Below are 21,215 nucleotides of genomic sequence, written 5' to 3'. Positions count from 1 at the left end.
GCCAGTCTGGGTGAGGGGCTGAGGGCTGTTTTCAGGTTGGGAGTGACTGAAGTTCCCAACCGCTCCTTTTTTTCTTTTTTTTTTCTTTTTTATTCTGGGCCAGCTTTACCTTGAGGCTTGGCTACAGCTCTTAGGCCTCCTTGGCTGAAAGTAGGTTTCTGGCCTTTGCTTACAATGTTGCGAATCTGCTGGCTGAAGTCCAGCGGTATTTGTTACAATGTTTCTTAAACTGCCCGCTCAGAGGCCTGCATCCGCAGGCAGGGAACGTTGGTTTCCTCCAACGATCCTCCGTCACTGAGGCAAGCAAGCCTCATGTTAGTTTCAAGCTGCCTGGCTGCCGGCCGCCATCTTGGCTGACAGTTAATTTGCATATCTCACTGATTAGCGAATGAAAAGGGTAGCGGTCGTACGCCAATTACCATGTTTCTCTTTTATTAGTGTAGATAGAGACCCAGTGCACGAAATTTGTGCACTGGGGTGGGTGTCCCTCAACCCAGCCTGCCCCTCTTACAGACTGGGAGCCCTCAGGGGATGTCCTACTGATGGTTTAGGTCTGCTCCCCGTGAGAGCAGACTGGCCTCCCTCTGCAGGAGGTGACCGGGCTGATCAGGGGAAGGTGCCAGCCCCATCACCCCGATGCTGCTGCCACTGCCAGCCACTGCAGCTGCCACAGTGTTTTCATCAACACAGGCTCTGGTCCCTTCACCATGAAAAAATGACAACTTTCTTTAGGCATTTTCAAGATGTGTCTTTCATAGGATATAACATTTCTTTCTTTCTTTCTTTTATTCTCACCTGAGGATATGTTTCCATTGATTTTAGAGAGCTTGGAAGAGAAAGGGAAAGACAGAGAGAAACATCAATGTGAGAAGGACACTTCGATTGGTTGCCTCCTGCATGAGTCCTGACCTGGGCCCCAGCCAGGGAGGAGCCTGCAACCTAGGTACATGCCCTTGATCAGAATCGAACCCAGACCCTGCGGTTGGCAGGCTGAGGCTCTATCCACTGAGCCAAACTGGCTAGGGCAGGATATGACATTTCTTAGCCCCTTCAGCAGCGGACCTTAGTTTTTTCCTCCAGGAGTGTGGTGGAAAAACCCTAGGTCACCTCCTTGGATTCTTATTACCCAAGTTACCAAGAACACTGTGAGTGGTGGCGTACAGGGAGCTTAGCCAATGAGAGGTCAGACAAGGTGTTTCCTCTTCAGCTCATGCACAGAGGCCCCCCTTTGTTCTGTCTGCTGAGGTGGGGGCATGCTCTAAGCTGCTCAGTGGCCACTGAGAGCACGCCCCCAGCCCTGCATTGTGTCCGCTGGGCTGGGTATGTGCACCGAGCTGTGTGTGCTGCCTGCCCAGACGTCCTCCTTCCCTCCTCGGCTGGGGCACGGATGCTATGGGCACCTCCATCTTTGCGACAGAGTGACAGTTAATTTGCATATTGCCCTTTTATTAGATTAGATTAGCATGATAATAAGAGTTAAATATTTACCCACAATTTTAGCATCCATTTTCTCATTTTATCCTCCACATTTGAAGTAGGTACCATTATTTCTGATATATAGATGAGGAAATTGAGTTCAAAGAGATAAATTACAGCTCATTGAAAGTCATAGCTAGCAACTGACAGTTCTACAACAGAACCAAATCTTTAGATGCTGACTTCCATGCTGTTTTCTACCATTCCCCTAGAATGGGAGGAGCTGTGAGGTCTACTCCTGTGCCTAGACAAAATAAGCTATCTGGGAACCACTAGGGCTGTCTGATCCACTGGGCACTCTCAAACCCTTTTATTTTTCTGCCTTCCACTGCAGATGTTGGAAAGCTAATTGCTTTCTCAGCCTGTCTTGTAGCTATGGGCACCCAAGTGACACAATTTTGGTCAATGAGATATAAGCCAAAATTTGCTGAGGGTGGGCTGGGGGTTTTAGGCAGGATTTTGCTTTTCTGATGAAAAGGATGCATGCATTGGCACATTTCCTTGGTCACATGCCTTGAATATTGCCTAGCAGATACCTAGTGACCAGATGATGGCATCAACAATGGTGAGTGTGAACTGTTGTCTGAGTTGACACTTTTAGCTTTTAGGTTTGTGAGAATACAAGTTCTAATTAATTTATACCACTACTAGCTACATCTTCTGTTAGAATTTAAAGCAGAAATTGCTCTGTAACAATATTAACAACAAAATGATATAAATATTCCCTCTATTAACAAAAGCTCTTATGTTGAATTGCATTTGCACTTTAATCTACATTTTATAAGCCCATTCAAATAATCAAAAGACCATTTTTTAAAAAACTGCAATGTTTATTGTGAAATGTGGGGCAATTCCATTTTATTGGTGAGGAAGCTGAGATCTAGAGATTGTGAATGAGTTTTTCAGTTTTCATAATTAGCTAGCGATATCCTGTAGACAAATTCTATGCCATTTGTAGAATGATAGAAAGGTAGAAAGTAAATATTTAATGATAGAAAGGTAGAAAGTAAATATTTAATTTTGCCATTCATCTGAATTGAATTCTGATTGTATTTATTAGGCAAAAACAATGTATCATTCAACATTATATTTAGATTTAGGAGGTAGATAAAAGAGCCATAGAACATAATATCTTTTCTCCAGAGTGTGTGATTTAGATAAGGAGCTATGAGAGAGATGCATAAAAGACTATTAAAAATTTAAGAATGTATTGGTAAGGCCCAAATGTAGATCACAACAGACATAAGAGTTCTCAATAATCCTCTTTGGTCACTTCATATATAGATGTAATTAAACAAGTACTTCAAATTGGAATCTAATATGAGAATGGCAGAGGCTTAGTTTTTTGGTTTTTAGTTGCATTGGTTTCTCTATTGCTTTTGTTTTCTTTTTTAAAAGTTCTGCTTTTTATCCTTTTATTTATTCTCTTATGTTTGGTTTAATTTGTTCTTTTTTTCTAGCTTCTCAAGGCATATGCAGAAGTCATTAATGTTCTTTTTTTTAATATAGGCACTTAGTACTATAAGTTTTCCTCTAAACGCAGCTTTAACTACATACTCCCAAATTTAATATATTATTTCTTTAATTTTTAATTAGTTAAAAATACTCTTTAATTTCTACTAGATTTCTTTTCTGACCCATGTGTTATGTATAAATGTTTTATTTAATTTCCAAATATTTGGGAAATATTCAGATATTTTTATGTTACTATTGTCTTATTAAAATTAATTATGGTCAGATAACATATATTGTATGATTTCAATACTTATATATTTAATTAGATTTGTTTTATAATCCAAAAAATAACATTAATAACTATTTCTTGTGCATTTGAAAATAACTTGTATTCAGCTGCTGGTAGGAGTGCTATGTAAATATTAGTTATATCAAATAGGTAGATAGTTTGTTCAAATCTCCTATATCTTTATTGATTTTCTGTGGGTTTGTTATATCAGTTATTGGCAGAGGCATGTTGAAATCTATGACTATAAATTTCAATAATTTTTTCTTGCAGTTCTATCAGCTTTTGCTTCAGGTATTTTGAAGCTCAAATATTAGATATATAAATATTTAGCTACATAAATGTTGATGAATTTATTCCTATGTCATTTGAAATGACCCTCAGTATCTCTGAGATATTTATCTCTTGCTCTGAAATCTACTTTGTCTATTATTAACACAGTTGATCCTTAAACAACATGGGTATGAACTGTGAGGGTCAATTATATGTGGATTTTTTTCAATAAACACTGTAAATGTGTCTTTTTTTTCCTTATAATTTTTTCTAGCTTACTTTATTGTAAGAATACAGCATATAAAACATCTTATATATATTAATTGACAGTTTATGTTTTCAGTAAGGCTTTTTGGTCAACAGTAGGTAGACGTGTTGTGCATCTCATCCTGGAGCCAGACTGGAAATACAACTAAATCAGAGAACATCCACCCAGAATTAACAAATTAGACACAGGTGAAGAGACAATTTACAACAATAAAGGGCAGAGGATGCCTGGAGACTGGTAGGAATGGGGACATGGGTTTGAGACGGGCAACCAGCCAGCAGGCCGAGAAGATAAGGAGGAAGCTGCATTGCACCAAAGCTATGTCCATTGGTGACAGGCATAACATCCAACTGTGAAAAGGAAAAGGTCACAGGGCTGCTGACTGCCAGGGAATCTGGACCCAAGATCACAGCTGCAAAAGGCTGCACCATGAAAGGTGAAAGGTGCCCCAAGCAGCACAGTGCAGTTTCATAGTAGTTTTGTCCTTGCTTTTATCCTCTAAACCCAGAACACATGACTTTTCCATTGCAAAACTCACCCGAGGCTTTGGCGCAGACTTGAGGTGTCGGAGGAGAGTCTGGGGAGGTAAGCAAGGCAGGGAGACATGGCCAGGAGTCCTGCACTGGGACATTCTTAAGCTTCCAAACCTAAGTGGCCATTTCTCCCCAGAAGAGCTAGCCCCTCCCAGTAGCCTCAAGGCAGGTAATAGAGCCTGCCACTCCTACCGTTTGAGCTTTACAGAGGAAACAAAAACAGAGGCCAAGGTTATGGGCCTGAATAGTCCCAAGGAGCCCTCAGTGACTGGATTGGAAGAGGGTCCAGTATGCCCTACTATTCTGGGAACCAAACTGATAAAAAACTCCAAGTTGCCAGCCAATCTCATTGGTCTCCATATAAGATCTCTGACCAACCAAGGCTAGAGTAATATATTGGGCCACTCATGGAGGAATAGCTCTGAGTCAGGAAAAAATACCCATCTTATTCTCTGAAAGCAAAACAGCACCAACCCCACCTAAAGCCCTGTCAGAAAGAGAAGCTTGAGTGATTAAGACTGACAATTGGCAGACAAACAAAGAGGGCAGATTGGCTCTGCCTGCTTGCACCAAGGCTTGTGGAAACAGAAACAAGCAGAGGGCCTGTGGAAACAGATACAAGCTGAGGACGTGTGGATCGCTTGGAGCTTCATAGGGTACCTGAATGGGTAAGAAAACATGACCCATATATATGTTGTATACAAGAGACCCACCTCAGAACAAAGTAATCACACAAACTGAAAGTGAAGGGAAGGAAAAATTTTTTCAGGCAAATGGAAATGAAAAAAAAAAAGCTATGATAGCAATACTTATATTTGACAAAATAGAGCTCAAAGTGAAGGCCATAACAAGATATAAAGAAGGCTACTTCATAATATTACAGAGATCAATAAAACAGGAGGCTATAACTCCGTAAACATATATACACCCAATACAGGAGCATCTAAATATATAAAAAACTTCTGGAGAATATCAAGGGAGAGATCGACAGCAATACAATCATAGTAGGGGACTTTAATACCCAACTGATATCACTGGATAAATCGTCTACTAGACAAAAAAATCAACAAGGAAACAGCAATCTTAAATGACACTCTAGAACAGATGGAACTAATTGACATTTTCAGAATATTCCACTCCAAAGCTACAGAATATACATTCTTCTCAAATAAACATAAGACACTTTCAAAGATAGACTACATGTTAGGACACAGGCTAAGTCTCTACAAATTCAAGAAGATTGAAATATCAAGCATCTTCTCATACCACAATGGCATGAAATTAGAAATCAGCTACAGTAAAAATCCTAAAAAAACAATCAAGTACATGGAGGCTCAATAGCATGCTATTAAACAATGAGTAGGTTACCAAAGAGATCAAAGAAGAAATAAAAAACATCCTGGAAACAACTGAAAATGAACACACAACAATACAAAACCTATGGGTCACAGTGAAAGCAGTCCTGAGAGGGAAGTTCATAGCACTACCGGCCTACATAAAAAAATAAAAAACAAAAAAAAAGAAAAACTGGTAATAAGTTATCTAACACTACAACTTAAATAATCTGAAAGAGAAAAACCCAGAACAAGTAGAAGGAAGAAAATAATAAATATCAAGGGGAAGTAAATGACATAGAGACCAAAAAAAAACAAACAAAACAACAATACAGAAGAACAATAAAACCAAGAGCTGGTTCTTTGAAAGGATAAACAAGATTGATAGACATCTAACCAGGCTCACCAGGAAACAAAAAGAGAGGACTCAAATAAACAAAATCAGAAATAAAAAAGGTGAAGTAATAACTGACCCCACAGAAATAGAAAGGATTGTAATAAAATACTATGAACGATTTTATTCCAACAAACAGGACAATCTGGATGAAATGGACATATTCCTAGAAAAATACAACCTTCCAAAACTCTATCAGGAAGAATCAGAAAACCTGAATAGGCTGATAAATCTGATGAAATTGAAGCAGTAAAAAAGAAAAGAAACTTCCAGCAAACAAAAGCCCTGGTCCAGATGGATTCACAGAGGAGTTTTACCCAATATTCAAAGAAGAACTATCACCTCTACTCCTCAAACTATTCCAAAAAATTCAAGAGGAAGGAATACTTCCAAACTATTTCTATGAGGCCACCATCACCCTAATTCCAAAACCAGAAAAAGACACTACAAAGAAAGAGAACTACAGGCCAATATCTCTGATAAACATAGATGTTCATCAAAATTTTAGCAAACCAGATCCAGCAATACATTAAAAAGATCGTATATCATGACCAAGTGGGATTTATTCCAGAAATGCAAGGCTTGTACAATATTCACAAATCAATAAATATGATATAGCATATAACAAGATTGCAAGACAAAAATCACATGATCATATCAGTCAATGCAGAAAAAGCATTAGACAAAATCCAACACTCTTTTTTGATAAGAATTCTTTGGTAAAGTGGGAATAGAGGGAACATATCTCAACATAATAAAGGCCATATATGACAAACCTATAGCCAACATCAAACTCAATGGGCAAAAACTAAAACCGTTCACCCTAAGAACAGGAACAAGACAGGGATGTCCTTTTTTACTACTCTTGTTTAACATAGTTCTGGAAGTCCTGGCCATAGTGATCAGACAAGAAGAAGAAATAAAAGCAATCCAAATTGGAAAGGAGGAAGTAAAACTGTCATTATTCACAGATGACATGATATGGTGCATAGAAAAGCCTAAAGACTCCATAGAAAAACTACTAGATTTAATAAATGAATTCAGAAATGTAGCAGGATATAAAATGAAGACCCAAAAATCCATAGATTTTATACACCAACAGTGAACTCTCAGAAAGAGAAACAAAAACAAAAAAAGCCCATTTACCATTTCAACAAAATAATTAAGATACTTAGGAATAAATGTAACCAAGGAGGTAAAAGACCCATACTCTGAAAACTACAGGACATTGAAAAAAGAGATAGCTCTAGCTGGTTTGGCTCAGTGGATAGAGTGTCAGCCTGCGGACTGAAGGGTCCCAGGTTCAATTCTGGTCACGGGCACATGCCCAGGTTGCAGGCTCAGTCTCCAGTAGGGGCCATGCAGGAGGCAACTGATCAGTGATTCTCTCTCATTACTGATGTTTCCATCTCTTTCTCTCCCTCTCCCTTCCACTCTGAAATCAATAAAAAATAAAAAAATACTGAACACATTTATCAACATAAATGTGGCCTCAGTGTATTAAAAAAGAAAAAAAAGATAGAGGAAGATATAAACAAGTGGAAGAATATACCATGCTCCTGGATCGGTAGAATCAACATCATTAAAATGTCCATACAACCCAAAGCAATCTATAGATTCAATGCAATCCCTATTAAAATACCAACAGACCTAGGACAAACACTCCAAAAATTTATATGGAACCAAAAAAGACCCCAAATAGCTGCAGCAATCTTGAGAAAGAATAGCAAAGTTGGAGGAATCACAATGCCAGATACCAAGTAATACTACAAAGCCATTGTACTCAGAACAGCCTGGTACTGGCACAAGGACAGGCATATAGATCAATGGAACAGAACAGAGAACCCAGAAATCAATCCAAACCCCTATGCTCAATTAATATTTGGCAAAAGAGGCAAGAGTATACATTGGAGCAGAGACAGTCTCTTCAATAAATGGTATTGGGGAAATTGGACAGGTAAATGCAAAAAATGAAACTAGACCACCAACTTACACCATACACAATAATATACTCAAAATGGATAAAAAACTTAAATGTAAGATGTGAAACCATAAAAGTCCTAGAAGAAAACATATGCACCATAATCTCAGACATCTCTCATAGCAGTATGTTACTGATACTTCTCCTAGGACCGTGGTCGGCAAACCACGGCTCGCGAGCCACATGCGGCGCTTTGGACCCTTGAGTGTGGCTCTTCCACAAAATACCACGTGCGGGCGCGCACATACAGTGCGATTGAAACGTCGTGGCCCATGTGCAGAAGTTGGTATTTTGTGGAAGAGCCAGTATTTTGTGGAAGAGCCACACTCAAGGGGCCAAAGAGCCGCATGTGGCTCGCGAGCCGCAGTTTGCCCAGCCGCAGTTTGCCGACCACTGTCCTAGGACACTAGAAATCAAGGGGAAAATAAACTAATAGGACTACATGAAAATTAAAAGCTTCTGCACAGCAAAGGAAACCATCATCAAAATAACAAGAGACACCCACCCCCACATGGGAGATCATATTTGCCAATGACATATCTGATAAGTGGTTAATCTTCAAAATATATAGGGAGCTCATATAACTTTACAAAAGGAAGATGAACAATCCAATTTAAAAATGGGCAAAGGACCTAAACAGACATTTCTCCACAGTGGGCATACAGAAGGCCAAGAGACATACAAAAAAATGCTCAAAGTCACTAATAATCCAAGAGATGCAAATAAAAATGACAATGAGATTTACTTCACACCTGTCAAAATGGCTATCATCAATAAATCAACCAACTAATGTTGGCAAGGTCGTGGAGAAGAAGGAACCCTAGTACACTGCTGGTGGGAATGCAGACTGGTGCAGTCACTTTAGAAAACAGTATGGAGTTTCCTCAAGAAATTAAAAATGGAACTCCCATTTGACCCAGTAATCCTACCTAGGAATATATCCTAAGAAACTTGAAACACTCATCAGAAAGAATTTATGCACCCCTATATTCACATGATCTCACTCATGTGTGGAATCTAATGAATCAAATAAACTGATGATCAAAAATAGACCCAGAGTCATAGAAGCATGAACAGACTGTTGAACCTCAGAGGAAAGGTAGGGAAGGGTGAGTGGGAAGAGATCAATCAATGAACTTGTATGCATATATGCATAACCTGTGGATACAGACAATGGGGTGGTGAGGGCCTGGGGGAGGAGGTAGGACAGGAGAGGGCTGGAAGAGGCTAATCAGAGGAAAAGGAGAACTTGTGTAATACTTTCAACAATAAAGATTAAAAGGAAAAAAAAAGAAAAAGGGCACAGCAAAGTGGAAAAAATATCCTATGTTCATGGATTGGAAGAATCAACATAGTTAAAATATCAATAATACCCAAAGCAATATACAGATTTAATGCAACCCCCATGAAATGCCAATGTCATTTTTTTAAAGAAATAGAGCAAGCAATCATCAGATTTGTATGGAACCATAAAATAGTCAAATAGCCAAAGCAATTTTGAGAAAAAATAACAAAGTTGGAGGTATCATGCTCCCTGATTTCAAATTATGCTGCAGAGCTACAATAATCAAAACAGCATGGTATTGACAGATAAACAGACACACATATCAGTGGAACAGAATGGAGAGCTCAGCTATAAAACCACATGTATAAGGACAGATAATTTTCAACAATGGAGCAAGAAACACACAATGAGGTAAAAATAGTCTCTAATAAGTGGTTCTCGGAAAATTGGAAACCCACATGCAAACCAATAAAATTGGATTATAGTTTGTCCCCCTGTACAAAAATTAATTCAAAATGAATCAAAGTACTAAATTTAAGATCCAAAACAACAAGTAACATAGAAGCAAAATAGGTACCAAACTTATGGACCTAAGTCACAGAAAACATTTTATGAACTTTACTCCAAAGGCAAAAGAAGTAAAGGCAAAACTAAATGAATGGGACTATATCAAATTAAAAAGCTTCTGCACACCAAAAGAAACTGACAGCAAAACAGGGGCAGCCAACCAGACAGGAAATGATATTTGCAAACAGTAGCTCTGACAAAGGTTTAATTTCCAAAATATTAATTTTATGAGTATTCCATAGGAACTCATAAAATTCACCAAACAAACAACCCAATCAAAAAGTGGGCAGAGAAGCCCGGCCGGCATGGCTCAGCGGTTGAGCATTGAACTATGAACCAGATGGTTACAGTTCGATTCCCTGTCAGGGTACATGCCCCAGTTGGAGGCTTGATCCCCAGTATAGAGCATGCAAGAGGCAGCCAATCAATGATTCTCTCTCATCATTGATATTTCTATCTCTCTCTTCCTCTCTGAAATCAATAAAATTATATTTTATTGATATATTTTTATACTGGACCTGAAAATACACCTCTCCGAAGAAGACATACAAACAGCCAATAGATATGGTCATCCTCACTAGCAATTAGGGAAATGTAAATCAAAACTACAATGAGATACCACCTCACACCTGTTAGAGTGGCCATTATCAACAAGACAAGCAATAACCAGTGTTGGAGAGGTTGTGGAAAACAGGGACCCTCATTCACTGCTGGTGAGAATGTAGACTGGTACAGCTACTATGGAAAACAGTCTGGTGATTCCTCAAAAAGTAGAGAATAGAGTGACCATACAACTCAGTAAAACCTCTCTTTGGTATATACCCAAAAAACTCAAAATCACGCATTGTCAAAGATATATTCACCACTATAGTCACTGCATCATTATTCATGGTGGCCAAGACAATCAAAGTGACCTGAGATAAAGGACTGGATAAAGAAGACGTGGTACTTATACACAATGGAATACCACTCAGTCAAAGAAAGAATGAAATAGCACCATTTGCAACAACACGGATGGACCCTGAGAATATTATGCTAAGTGAAATAAGTCAGTCAGAAAAAGCTAAGAACCATATGATTTCACTAATTTGTGGGATATAAAACTGAAACTTGTGAACACAAACAGCAGAGTTGAGGTTGCCATAGGGAAGGTGGTGAGGGGAAAAGAGAGTCCTAATATATTGTGACAGGATAAGATTTGACTTTAGGTGGTGGGCACATAGTGCATTGGAAACCCACACCTGAAATATATATGTTCATGTTGACCAATGTCACTCTAATAAATTTAATTTAAAAAATAATTAAAAGTATTATTTTTGTTTACCCACATATTTACCATTTCTGATATTTTTTATTCCTTTGTGAAGATTGATAGTTCCATCTAATATTATATTCCCTTTTGCATAAAGTACTTCCCTTAATACTTCCCATAGTGTCAGTCTGCTAAAATAACATTGTTCAGCTTTAGAAAGTCTGAAAATATTTTATTTTGGCTTTGTTTTTTAAAGATATTTCTGCTAGGTTTGGTTGGCTTTGTTTTAGTACTTTAAAGTAGGTGCTTCACTGTCTTCTGTTTTGAATTATTCCTGACTAGAAGTCTGTTATTTCCCTTTCCTCTTCTTTTCTTTTCCTTTAATTTCTTTTCTTTTCTTTTTAATATACAATTGTCCTTTTCCTCTGGCTGCTTTGAAGATTTATCTTTATCTTTAATTTTAAGCAATTTATTTATGATGTGTCTTGATGTAGTTTTCTTCATTTCCTTTGTTTGTGTTTCCTTAAGCATGTTTGATCTATGGTTTAAAGTTTTCATCACACTTGGAGAAAAAGAATCACACTCCACCCCAATATTTGTCCTTTCTTCCCTCTACCATCCTTCAAGGATTCCAATTACAAATATATAAGACCCGTTCACATTGTCCCTCAGTTCACTGATACTCTGTTAATTTTATTCAGTCTTGTTTCTCTGTGTCTCATTTTGGTTATTGTATCTATTGGATGTTAAGATTTCAACATATTGACATTTTACAGCAAAAATCATTATTTTATACATTTTTCAAGGTTTTTAGTTGGTTAATGAGAGAAGGTAAATCTATTCTCTGTTATTCCTGCCCTATATCACCTGTTTTGATTTTATAATTTGTTCTTTTAATGAAAGCTACTCAAAAACAGATTTACTTGCTTGAGATTCTTGATTTTGCTTTCACAATCATTTTCAGATTGATTATTTTTACTTAGTTGAAAATTATTCTTTTTTATAGTGTTTGATTTGATAAGTTTACCTTATGTGGTTTGAAGATTTAGTCTCAAGGTCCCTATGTGGATTATTTTAAGTTCTGCACTTACCCGGCCTGTCAAAAGGCTTTAGCATTGTTTCTATTCAAACTCCAGGGTCTCTCAGTTTTATAATAGTGGCTCAGGGCTCATGTCCTCAGTAATATTCAGGTCCTGGTTTGGCATCTCTGTGATTTCCTCCCCACAGATATGCAGCTTTATTCAAGGTTGGGCAGTAGTTGCAAATATTTTCTGCCTTTCATTGCTGTCTCATGTCATGTTAATGCTACTTTTGTTGGCTTTGCCTGTAAGCTATCCTTACCCACTTTCAGGGTTGAGAACTTCAAAGACAATCGTTTTACCTCTGTGTGCTTGTTTCATTTAATGTATGACCATATTACATATTTTTAAATACAACCTTTTGTTTTATCAGATATAATTGCTATGTGTTTGGGTTAACAGGCAGGGTGGATGGGTTTAAATTATAATCTCCAAGCTCAGTCTTGACAAGATCTCATGTAATAATTTTGAGGGGTCCCTTTTCATACTGCTAGAGGCTATAGTACCATGTTTAATTATATTTATAATAAAAAAGTTTTCTCAGCCCAGCAATACAAATGAATTTTGCAAATTCATAAGGCAATTTCTGTAAGTTTATGAAAAATTACATCCTAGACTCATCTTTGAAAAGGAAACTTAACTAATATATCAATGAACATGAAAATCACAAGACATCATTTTATTCACTTAATCCTATTATTGAAAGTCATATTGGATACAAAATACTTTGTCCATAATATTCTAAATGTTTGTGTAGTTTTGTGTAATGATTGACATATCACTTTAATATGTGATTATCTAAAACAATTTACATAATTTTACTCCTTGGTTTTTTAAAAGTATACTGTAGATGAAAGAGTCTAATAAGATATAACTAAAATTTCAGTGCCTTAAGAGGCTAACACAGAAGGGTAAACTAAGTCTCCATAAAACCCAGAGAAGAGATGGTAAAACTCCTCTTTGGATCCTGTCTGGAGTCACAGCTGGGAAAAAAAGAGATATAACTAAAAGTATTATTAATTCCAGAATATTAAATTTGCTATGATCTAATCACCTGCTTTTAGTCACCAGGTTATTCTACTAGCTTTAGCTTTTAAAAATATGGTAGGGGATCAGCCAACATAACTCTGAAGGAAAAGAAGCCTAAATTCTAATATGGAAATTTTTTTATTCTCTATTTTTTAATATGTAAATTTTTGTTCACATCTGATTTTCCTTTTTTTAAAAGCTTGCATTAATTCCCATGTTTCTATATAACAGGGCTGTTTTACACTGAAATACCATTAAGATTGATGGAAGTGTACTATCTGAATAAGCTCTCAGAATCAGGTTCATATTATAGGTCATTTGCCTGCTCCTACTGTCAACTGAGATATTTCTAGTAGTGCCTAATAACTACTTATGTGTCCTGTGCTCTCTAGGATCTCTCCTTTGCAGTCACTATTTCTGTGTAAGTTTTATACCATATCATTTTGCAGTGGTAGTAGAGCTTGGTGATTGCTCTGATGTGTAGTTTAGGAGTGCTTTATCTCTTTTACAAGACCAAGTGTTTCTCAGTTGTTGACTTTTTGTTTTCTTTCTAATTGCTCTGGAATAGTTGGTACAGACCCTGCATGTAGGAGATACTGACATATTTTTTCATATCTAGAAAGATGGGAGAAAAATGACTTACAATTTATACGTTATAGTTGGACAAAGTTTTAAAATAATTTATTTAGCTAATATCACCTAATCAGTAATCTAGCAAAATGTTAACTCTGCTACAAAGTCCATAGTATCACATAAGGTAAAGTAGTACAAAAATTGTTTGACTATATTTTGTGCTTGGCTCTACTTGTTATAAAATTCATAGAAGTAAATGAAGATAATACTGAGGCAGATTTACTTTTAAAGTCACACAATTATTTAATAGTGATGTTTAATCTCTTAATGAAGAATCCTACAGGATCACAATCAGTATAATTAGAATAATTACTATAGAACATACCACTATGACACTAATTTCTTTCTATTCTTCTTAGATAAATCTTAAATGCCTTGAAAGAAGTGTATTTAAATTAGTTGCACTAATAGAAAAAAATTTAGATTGTTTTTGATAAAGTTTTTCATTACCAACTTTACTTTATTATGGTTTAAATGACTGAGACCACCAAATTCAGATTTGAAGTGCATAAAATGGAGTCTTTTTAGAATGTAATCCTATATAATAACAGCCTAATATGCTAAGTGTTCAGTTGTTCGTTCAACCAATCAAAGCGTAATATGCTAATGAAATGCTAAGGCTGCTCAACTGCTCACTATGATGTGCACTGACCACCAGGGGGCAGACGCCCCAACTGGTAGGTTAGGTTGCTGCTGGGGTCTGGCCAATCAGGACTGACTGAGTCTGGCCAGACATACCCTGGAGCCCTCCCATGATCCCTTCCTGGCTGGCCAACCTCCCGCATCCCTCCCCAGCCCCGATTTTGCACCAGTGGGGTCCCTGGGCCTGGCCTGTGCCCTCTTGCAATCCAGGACCCCTCGGGGGATGTCAGAGAGCTGGTTTTGGCCCGATCCCACAGGCCAGACTGAGGGATCCCACTGGTGCATGAATTCGTGCTTGGGGCCTCTAGTATTAGAAATAAGTTCCACAGCCTTAGAGCAAATCCATTTATAAAGAGTTTATCATGAATGTGTGTACATGTATACATTTTATTTTATTTTTAATTTATTGTTTAAAGTATTACAGATAGTAGTACGTATGTCTCCTTTTTATTTCTCCTCAGAAATTTCTGTGCTTAACCATTATTTGTTTTTCATAAAACACAAATGATTTAAATGTTTCATCATTGACTTACCACTCTGGAGTGTATTTCTTTGGCATACAAAGGAAATAAAAATTCTGATTCCCCTTCCAGGCGAAGCCCATCTTTTGTAACACGCAAGTGACCCATTCCTGTCTGTTAAAAAGATGAAACAATAGAGATTTTGTTATGGTTTTCTTTTTCCTTTCTTTTAGTATCAGCTTAAATTACATATGCATTTTCATGAATTTCCTATCAGCACTTTTCTGTTTTTCTCTCAAATACTTTATTTAAAACTTTAGTTATTTTTATTCAATATACAGTATTTTATTGTCTTGTATAAATACAAAGGCCCACTTAGGAACTACATATAAGATTTTAAGAATCTCTTTACCATAAATACCCAAAAGATCACCATCATGTAAGAAAAATAATTATATCACTACTATTTTAAAATGTTTTAAATTTTGATGCAATAAAATGGACTCTTTTGAGGTATACAGTTCTAGGAGTTTTAACACATGTAACTGCAACACAATCAGGATATAGAACAATTCTATCACCAGCACACCCCAAAACAAATACTTTTTGAATGAAGGTTTCAAGTGTATCATTAAGTTCACAAAATAGCCAATATTTATTGGGCATTTCTTAACTAAAAAGGCAATAAAGGAGGATGTGGAGATCTATTCAAGGTGTCTGTTCTTCAGGAGTTTTCAGTGTTAAAGTAACTATCAGAAAGAATAGAAAACTTACTTCTGGAAATAACATACCACCATCATGCTACTAAATCTTGTGGACATTTGAAAACTTCATTTCCTTTGCATTCTCAACAGCATTCAATACTGTATCTATTTCTCCTTGAAATACTATCCTCATTTGATGTCCACCATCCCGTGCTCTCCTAGCTTTTCTCCTACTTCAGGAAACACTTTCCCCCTTATTACACATTCATCCCCCTCTACCCAGCCTTGACAGCTGACTTTCTCAGGCTCAATCCTAGGCCCTTTCCTGTTATTCTCTCTCTGGCCACACCCTTGGCTTCCACTAGCATCTCTCTTCTGAGCTCCATACCCAAATACATGGTTGCCAATCTGTCCTCTCCTTTAGAATGTCTCAGAAGCACCTAAATTAAACTCATTGAATCTTTATTTTCCCTCTCTTCCCCCAAAATAGACATGGATTTAAAGTTGGGGGGCAGCAGAAAAGCCAAGAGAATGAAACGAAGACATTTTATATAGTAACAGGTGATTAATTTCTAGGACAGAGATATGTTACTCTAAACTGATGCCATAGACTTCTCTGGTTGACAAGCCCCATTCACAAGAACCAAATTCAATGTGTGATTACATAATCTGCATGGTGCTCTGTCTGAGGACCATCTTTATGGTCCTCTTCCCAAAGTTAGGTTTGGGAGCAGTCGTTTCCCACTGTGCTTGATGGAAGCACCTCATGCTGCGGGGCTTGGGCCAACCCCTACCACAGGCAGGGGAGCCCTCTGGAGTCTCTCTTACAGGTGTGATTCAGTGTGCAGTTAGTTTGAAGAAAGGGCTCAAAGTCTCAAAAGTCGATAACAGTCTCTCACAGGATCCAACCATGCATTTTCAAAGCATGGTTTACAAAATTAAATCAACATTAGAAATATTATGAGATCCATCATGTGTGGATAAGTTGTATAAGCCCTGACAATTGTTGCTTTTATCTTTTCCTGTACAGTAAAACCTTGACATAATGAACTAATTCAGTTGAGGGGGTGTCTATTCAAGCTGAAAGTCCATTATAGCGTAAACCAGATTTTCTGAATGGGTATGTTAAAAAATTGACAAATTAATTTACCTGTTTTTACATATGTAAATATATTTGTGTAATTATAATTAACTATGTATAAAAAGTTTAATTTCACAGAAAAGTTTTCTAAATGTATTACTGCAACTTTAAATTTATACTGAATAGGTCTAGTAAAAGCATGCATTCAAGTCACCACAATTAAATGCACATAGCTTGGGCATGGCTTGGTGCATGTGGGAACACCTGCTAGCAGGTGTTCAAACAGCTGTAGAGAGTCACACCACGTGACTACAGAACCAATTTTTGGGCATGATGTGATGTGATCATGTGCTAATCATTCGCCTGACACTGTTTACAAACAGTAACTCTTGGATTTAAGTATGTAGACTATAGTAGTTGTAGATATGTAATATTTATGTTGGAAAAATTATTATAGTGTTTTTTCCAATATATGGCCTATTCACTAAAATTTGTTCAAAATAACAGTGAATTAACAATTACAAATAATCTGTTAATTTGATTATAAGCAAATCTTGGGTTAAAAGCATTTTAAAATTAACAGGGTGTTAATTTTCACATATGACATAGGGACTGGAAATTCTGTTAAATTGAGGTCAGCAAAATCAAGGGCTTACTGTAATGCATGGGCCTGACTTAAGCTTTGATTACCCATGCGTCCACTTCAAAGACAGCTATTTCCAATAAACACTACAAGCCACATGGAGCCAGGCTGCCTTCCCCACTGCATCTCTTGTTTTAGAGATCTTGGTTAATTGCAATAAGTGACCACTTGGGCTACTTGTTTTTGTGGGTTTTTTCCCTCTTCCTGTGCTTTAAATTCCTGCTCCTATGTTTTAAATTAACCAATAAAGGGTGGGCCAGGTGAAACCCTAGGTCCCCAGCTTCCATCCCAATAAAAGCAGAATCTCAGGATCCTGTGAACTCTCAACCTTGCTTCGTGGTCCCAGATGTTCTGTTGAATTTCCAGGTCTAGTTAAGTAACAAAACCTGTATCATTTCAGAGTTTTCTGAGTTATTACTGAAGGGCATCTTGCAATCATAAGAACTACAAGGGCTGGTCCAGCAACAACACTGGTAATTGATGATAGGCTGAGCGATACAAACCAGGATAATAAGCCACTTTTTAGCAAACAATTCCATCAGGAACTTTATATCCTAGAGCAGTGGTTCTCAACCTTCCTAATGCCGCGACCCTTTAATACAGTTCCTCATGTTGTGGTGACCCCCAATTTCATTGTTACAAATTTAACATAATTAAAGCATAGTGATTAATCACAAAACAATATGTAATTATATATGTGTTTTCCAATGGTCTTAGGTGACACCTGTGAAAGGGTCGTTCAACCCTCAAAGGGGTCGTGACCCACAGGTTGAGAACCGCTGTCCTAGAGGTAACCAAAGTGAAGTTTTTAAATGAAAGGTTTTCATGGTGGTACGTGGGCAGAATAAATAGTCATCTCAGACAGTGGATAAAGAAAAATTTAATTAATTTAAAGAAAGGGACATTAAGCGCTGAACCAAGGGGACATTGGGTTGATGATGGCTGCCCCCAGGAGCTGGAGTTTCATCCTTATGCAGTCACTTGTGGGAAGCTCTTATTGTCTGTCATCAGTGGGTTTGGGGGCTGAATGGGCGGACTTGGAATGTGGATGGAATGCAGGTGTACAATCAGGTATCTTTAGGACCGTATCAATTTCTTATATGGTCTGATTCCAAGTGTCCACCAAGTTATTTTTCTGGTCTTGTTCTCCTAAGGCAGGAAGCTTACAAATGGCCATTAAAGATCTTCTTGCCCTATAGTCCCAACATTTCCCTCCTCTATTTGTTAGTAATTATTTTTATGGAATCAGGCCAAAGGTCTCCATCTTCTACCAGTCATCCTAAGAAACTAGGCCTCCTGGTGCTGTTGGCAGGGTTATATGAATAAACAGTTACCCCACATATCAGAAACCAAGCAGCCGGCAACTTAGTATGTCCATTACTATAAGGGAGGGTGGCATTGTCAGAATAGTTTATATTGTAGACTAGAGGCCCGGTGCACAAAAATTTGTGCACTCGGGGGGGAGGAGGGGTCCCTCACCCGTCCTGTGCCCTCTCACAGTCTGGGACCCCTCGGGAGATAACGACCTGCTGGCTTAGGCCTGCTCCTGGGTGGCAGAGGACAGGCCCAATCCTTAGGTGCAGCCCCTGGCGGGCTCAGAGCAGGGCCCATCAGGGGGTTGGGGCTCCGTACCCTGTCACGCACAGAGCATGGCCCATCAGGGGGTTGGGGAGCACCCCCCTGTCATGCACAGAGCAGGGTCCATCAGGGGGTTGAGGAGTTCCCCCCTGTCACCCACAGAGTAGGGCCGATAGGGGAGTTGGGGCACCGCCCCCTGTCACACACAGAGCAGGGCGGATCAGGGGGTTGGGGCGCAGCCACTGTCATGCACAGAGCAGGGCGGATTGGGAGGTTGCGATGCCACCCTCAGTCACGCTCAAGGTAGGGCTGATGGGGGTTTGGGGCACCGCCCCCTGTCACACTCAAGGCAGGGTCGATGGGGAGGTTGCGGCGCCACCCCCTATTACGCACAGAGCAGGGCCCATCAGTGGGTTGGGTAGCTCCCCCCTGTCATGCACAGAGCAGGGCCCATCAGGGGGTTGAGGAGTTCCCCCCTGTCACTCACAGAGTAGGGCCGATAGGGGAATTGGGGCACCGCCCCCTGTCACACACAGAGCAGGGCGGATCAGGGGGTTGGGGCGCCGCCCTCTATCACCCACAGACAGGGCCGATCAGGGGGTTGCGGCGCCACCACTGTCACACTCAGGGCAGGGCCAATGGGGAGGTTATGGCTCTACCCCATCACACACAGAGCAGGGTGCCAGGGTCCAACCCCAGCGGGTCCAGGGGTCCCCAAAGGTGTGGACGGAGTCGGCGAAGAAGGAAGGACACGGAGACAGTGTTCAGTTGATCAGCAGCCTAGCCAGGATCTCCAGCCCGGATCTCCAGCCAAGTTCTGGTCTCGATCTCCAGAGAGGTTCTGCTTCGGATCTCCAGCCAGGTTCTGTGGCCATGTTCCCTCGCTAGGTTCTCCAGCCAGGTTCTGTCTGAGATCTCCAGCCAGGTTCAGTCTGAGATCTCCAGCCAGGTTCGGTCACCAGGTTCTAGTCAGGTTCTCTTGCCAATTTCTGTAGTCAGGTTCAGTCCAGGATCTTTTGCCATGTTCTCTCCAGCGAAGTTCTTCTGTCTGTAGATTCTGTGTAGGTTCTGTGCCTAGGCTCTGTCTCTCTTGGTCCTGTCTTCCAAGCCCTGTGTCTTGCTGTCTTGTTACATCTGTATTTATACCAGTTCATTTTAATCCTGTCAATCTCTATTACAAAGGTTAGGGCGTTTCTTATCTCAATTCCAGGGAGTAAAGATTATGTAGCTTAAGCATGATTGTTCGTAGTTAAAGTGATTAATTACCCGCCTGGCACTTAGTTGAGGGGTTTTATTCCCTCCCTAACTTCAGGGGAAAATCCCTACCTGGGGAAACAACCTTTCTCAGAGAGGTGACCTTGGTTAAAACACAGCACCAAGAAGGTGAGCAAACATATTAGGAACAGTATGCCATATATGCCAGGTCCCTTGAAACAACAAGCATGGACCGGCTCCCGGCAGCAGGGCCCTTGGGGTGGTGGTTGGGGCGCCGCCCTCTATCACCCACAGACAGGGCCGATCAGGGGGTTGGGGCACCACCACTCTCACACTCAGGGCAGGGCCGAAGGGGAGGTTATGGCTCTACCCCGTCACACACAGAGCAGGGCCGATCAGGGGGTTGGGGAGCTCCCCCCTATCAGGCACAGAGTAGGGCTGAACAGGGGGTTGGGGCGCCTTCCCCTGTCAGGAACAGAGCAGGGCGGATAGGCAGGTTGTGGCCCCGCCCCCGTCACCCACAGAGCCGCAGGGCGATCAGGGGGTTTGGGCGCTGCCCCCTGTCACACTGATCCCGGTGCCAGGAGGCATATTACCCTTTTACTATATAGGATAGAAGCCTGGTGCATGGGTGGGGCTGGCTAGTTTGCCCTGAAGGGTGTCCTGGATCAGGGTGGGGGTTCCCACTGGGGTGACTGGCCAGCCTGGATGAGGGGCTGATGGCTGTTTGCAGCTGGTCACACACCCTTCAGGGTGGGGGTCCCCACTGGGGTGCCTGGCCAGTCTGGGTGAGGGGCTGAGGGCTGTTTTCAGGCTGGGACTGAACCTCCCAACTGCTCCTTTTTTTCTTTTTTATTCTGGGCCACCTTTAGCTTTGAGGCTCCAGCTCTTAGGCCTCCACTCCTGAAAGCAGATATCTGGTTTGTTTCGGTTCTATAACTGAAACTCTGTATCAACTCCAGCTCTGAGATCCCGGGCTCGCTGAAAGCAGGTTTCTGGGGTTTTGTTTAGCTTCTATATCTGTTACAATGTTTCTTAAACTGTAA

General features: G+C 39.8%; 1 protein-coding gene and 1 pseudogene across 2 annotated transcripts in view; one reads left to right on the top strand and one right to left on the bottom strand.

Annotated features, from left to right (window-relative positions):
• Nucleotides 1-21,215, bottom strand: part of SGCG (sarcoglycan gamma) — a 168,139-nt gene that overhangs the window by 97,797 nt on the left and 49,127 nt on the right. Inside the window, exon 3 of one of the 2 annotated variants that reach the window (XM_059684449.1) lies at nucleotides 15,021-15,122. The exons of the other annotated variant lie outside the window; for it this stretch is intronic. Coding sequence (XP_059540432.1) covers nucleotides 15,021-15,122 — 102 coding nt within the window. The remainder of the gene's footprint in view (nucleotides 1-15,020; nucleotides 15,123-21,215) is intronic. 2 annotated transcript variants of the gene reach the window in all.
• On the top strand, nucleotides 13,054-13,168 carry LOC132229050 (small nucleolar RNA SNORA26; annotated as a pseudogene).

This window comes from Myotis daubentonii, chromosome 2 (genome assembly GCF_963259705.1).
Source record: "Myotis daubentonii chromosome 2, mMyoDau2.1, whole genome shotgun sequence".
Classification (NCBI taxonomy): domain Eukaryota; kingdom Metazoa; phylum Chordata; class Mammalia; order Chiroptera; family Vespertilionidae; genus Myotis; species Myotis daubentonii.
This window is presented reverse-complemented; position numbering and strand designations above follow the sequence as displayed.